At 37.2% G+C, this 4,395-nt stretch overlaps 1 protein-coding gene across 1 annotated transcript in view; it reads right to left on the bottom strand.

The window, feature by feature from the left end:
• Positions 1–1,084: 1,084 nt before the first annotated feature.
• Positions 1,085–4,395, bottom strand: part of GAD1 (glutamate decarboxylase 1) — a 36,799-nt gene continuing 33,488 nt past the window's right edge. The window contains exons 15-16 of the mRNA XM_024201249.1: positions 3,597–3,686; positions 1,085–1,258 (exon numbers count right to left, since the gene is read on the bottom strand). Of these exons, the coding sequence (XP_024057017.1) occupies positions 1,085–1,258; positions 3,597–3,686 (264 nt within the window). The remainder of the gene's footprint in view (positions 1,259–3,596; positions 3,687–4,395) is intronic.

Raw genomic sequence — 4,395 nt, 5'->3', positions numbered from 1 at the left:
AAATGAAAGTGTCAACTAATATTTTTATCGTCTCTTTGGCTCACAAATGCACTAAAATACCATAAACATCATTTAGAACTTCAATAATATATAAATAGGATACATTACAAATGGAAGAAAATACAAGACAACTCTTTAGCATGGTAAATCTCTGCATATAAATAAGCAAATATTTCATATACCTAGAATTGAACAGTTATCTTGCTGTAAAACTATTACATTTAATTCCTTTTCACAAAGTCATTTAACAATAATATACACAATCTACACAAATTAATCTCTAAAAATACAGCAATAATATACCTGTTACAATGACTCTGCTACTATTATCCCCTGATATGACACTAAAGGGGAGATACAACTATCTTACTGGGGGGTGCTTTTAGGATCCATTGTTATTATATGTGAGAGAAGCATCAACAATAAGGTTTAATACTGTTAAACATTTTCCTTAGCTCCTAAGAAGCTACATTTTTTTAAATGTTTCTTTACAGCTATTTGCATCTGTTAGACTGATCTGCTGCACATTGTCCACATCATTAACTGTTGAAAGAAAAGTTAGTTCTCTTAAAGTGGAAAACATGCTGTGGCTTAGTTCTAAATTCATTACCATTTTTATATATATATATATATATATATACATATTGTGCAGAGTTCTTAATTCTCTATTTTAATACTTATTAGTTTCCTGCTGACTATAATAAACAGACTAAAATAAGGATCAATAGTACATGTCAAGATAATATATTTTCTTTCAGTAAAATGACCTACCAATACATATATGTTTCAGTAACCCATGGGTGCTGGAACTAGGGGTACTGGGGTGTGTGTGAGCTACTGCACCCCCTGGCTTGAAGTGGTTTCCATCATATACTGGGTTTACAGTTTGGTTTAATGGCTCTCAGCACCCCCAGTATACAAATTGTTCCAGCACCTCTGCAGTAACCTACAGATTTTTGTGTGTCTTAGGAGAGCGGAACATTTAGAAAGGGAATTTCCTTAAAGGGTGTTCTGCAGAACTGGGTAAAAAATAGCCAGTGCTGGAAAACAGTGGACTAGAGGAATAAATAGTTTGCCAAGAGTATTACAGATCCTGCCCCAATCTTTCTATTTCTTCAATGAGGAAGTCAATGTCAGACTTAGTTGCCGCCGGGTTTGAGACAACCATTCGGAAGAAGTTGACTTTATCTGCCTGTGGCTGATATCCAACCATTGTGGTACCTGACTCCATCATCAGAGCTTTGATTTTCGGTGCCACCTTTATAATTAAAACAAAACAGGAAAGAAATTTAGAACTTTTTTCCTTTCTTACTAGTCACCACATTTCTTAATTTAGAAAAGAGAGCAATTACACCAGTGATAGATGTTTACATAATACTGTAGGAAAAAAATGCTTGATTACACATATAGATATATGTGTGGAAGAATTTAAACATCTAATATATAAAATAGTGATATGTAAATTAGAAGTTTTTTATTCTTCCATACTTAATAATCTAAGATGTTATGATTAACAACGATGTCAACTTAAAAACCATAGCTTAAGCAAACAGTATTCCTTATTAAGCTACTAATAACATCTTAGAGTACTGGAAGAATTTACAAATCTAAATTTACATGTCACTATTTATTCTTCTGATTAATTATTGGAATTCTTATAGTTTGGACAATGAAAAGTAACAAAGCCAATTTCACTCTGGTTTATAGTCTCATTTTCAACTTCTTAATGCTTCAGTATTTGGATGACAAACACTGAAAGTGCATTGTTAACTGTTAAAATAGGTCAGGAAAAGAATTCATTGGAAAATTTTAACAAACATGACTTTTTTTTGTCTTTGTAGGAATTTTCAGTGGAAAATTTAGATTTTGTATCAAAAAACAAGGAAAGGAGACACTTTCCATTAAAATCTTTGTTTACTCAGAAAGCCTTTCTGTCAAAAATTTTGATGGAAAATTTTCAACCAGCCCTATTGTATAAAGAAAACTTTCTACTGGTATTTTTTTTTTAATCATGAAAACATTTGGATTGGTTTTACAGCACCATGAAGTTATTACAATTATCTTCTTTATTTTCACTTTCAAAGAAAAAATTCCATCAAAGTCTTAACAGTTGCATGATATCTGTCAATAAAGAGCAGAGCACCTTGCCTTTCCTTGCCTAATTATGGGTCAGATTCTTCCACCCTTACTCATCTTGAGTAGTACTCCATGTGACTAAGGGTGACACAATTTAGTCTTGTGAAATCGAGGGTCTATCTGAGAAGACTCGGTAGAGTACACAGGCAAGGTAAAATGATGATTCCCAGAACTACTTCACCCCTGACCTAGCCCCTGCCATTCAGTGTCTATCTCTGGGTGCCATATGACACTTTTTCCTTGATGTCTCACAATGTCCCATCATCAGCTCACTCTTAACATGGTCAAATCAAACACTTCATCTTTCTTCACAGACTTTTCCCTCTCCCTCTCTTTTCTATCACTGTTGGCAATTCCATTAGTCATCTTGTCCCATAGAGTCACACAAGTAATTTTAATTCCTTCCTGTCCTTCTTTCCCCACAATGATGCTGCCACAAAATCCTGCTGGTTCTTCCTCTACAATATCGCCAATCTGCCCTCTCCTTTCTATTCCCACCACACAAATCTCTTTGTCAGGGCCTGATCATCTCATCTTGACAACTGTAATCTCTTTTTGTCTCTTGTATTCTAAACCTCACCCCAATCCTAACTATCCAAAATGCTGCCACAAAACAGTGTACTTTAGAAGAACTGGATATGTTCCATGTCTGATTTCAAAGGAGAAATATAACTTCAGCCCCAATAAGAACAGGAGAGGAAGTGTCAAGGTCCAGAGGCCAGTCATAACGTGGAACTCTGAGGTAGAGCTGGTCTGCAATTTTCCAGTGGAATAGGTTTAGAAAATGCTGATTTGTTGTACCCAAAGTGTTTCATAGCAATGTATGGGGTTCAACAAACTGACTAACCACCTGCCTGGGTTCCTGCCCGCTCAGCTGGTGTCCAGCTGAGGAGCACAGGCTTCCATGGTTCACGGCTCAGAGGAGTCCCACCATGGAGACTGCTCCTGGATCCCAGAGATTCCAGGCTTCTGGGCCCGATGGCTCTCTGAGCTGTTGACTCCCCAGGCTGCAGGAATTGGGCAGCCCAGGGAGCTAGCTGGCCTAGGAGTCTTGAAGCCCTGGGCCTCCTGGTCCTAGACAGTCTGCATGATGTGGATGCCCAAAGACACAGACCCTTGAAAATCTTGTCACTTTCACCCATCACTGAAAAGCAGCTGTGAAAATGATAAGAATCCTTGTCAAGAATCATGACAATCTCAGTGAGCAGCTGCCAGGGTCCTGCAGGAAACAATTATTTTTGGAAATACCATGTGTTGACATTTCCAGAACAACGATTTTACAGAATTCCCCATTCCTTTGCTAAACGGAAATCCCAAATCTCCATCAACTCTATTTTGGAAACCTGGCTCAGAATCAGACTCATCAATCAGCACATGCAGAGATATGTTATTTTAGATAAATGGAACCCTTTGGCTTAGAAATGAATCAATATATTATACATTTAATGTGAGCTGCATACCCTATGTAGCTTTTCTCTTCTCTCCTCAGAGTCTGGTATGCCCCTGAGACTCGGAGGAATGTACCAGAAACATACATTTGTGTGTTCAGGCTGAAAAAAGAAAAAACAAACACATAAGTTAATAAACATAATAGGAATATATGGATCACCCACACCAATCTCCTGAAGGACAATAAATTGTTATTGAATATTTTATTATAGAAGTGGAGTCCATACATTTTATTAAGGCTGTTAGTTCTATATATTAAGAAACAATAAATTCTGTATAATATTGCTACTTCAGTCTACTTGCAGCTGCCATCTTGGATTCACTATGCATTGTCCCTTTTACAATATTCTAGAGTGCTGATGAAGTACAAACATTGTTCAACACTTATGCAATCTTAAGAGGATGTCCCTTCCAAGATTCCAGTGCCAGACAGCTCCCAGTAGTATTCAGTGACATCCTACACAGATAGGTCTGTCTTTTGGTAACTAATTTTCCTCCTCTTAGTAAGTGAAGAGACAAAGCGTGTATCAACCAAGACTTTATGCAGAGGCACCAGCAGCAGAGGAGGTAGCAGCTTTCAGAGAACCAGGAGTGACAACCTCTGGAATGTCAGCATGAATAGGCTTTATTAAGGCCATCTTCATACCCTAATCTGAGAAGCCAAACCAGTTCCTCTGCACTACATCCTTATGGGAATCTGGCTCTTTGTTGATAAATACCATCTGAAGTGTTCAGCTTGTGTCCCAATACAGTCCTTTAAGGTGAAAAGAAAAGAAAAGAAAAGAAAAGAAAAGAAAAGAAAAGAAAAGA

The sequence above is a fragment of the Terrapene carolina genome, unplaced genomic scaffold (genome assembly GCF_002925995.2).
Source record: "Terrapene carolina triunguis isolate 2854851 unplaced genomic scaffold, T_m_triunguis-2.0 Scaffold62, whole genome shotgun sequence".
Taxonomy (NCBI): Eukaryota; Metazoa; Chordata; order Testudines; family Emydidae; genus Terrapene; species Terrapene triunguis.
The sequence above is the reverse complement of the archived record's forward strand: the minus strand, read 5'-3'. Positions and strand labels throughout refer to the sequence as shown.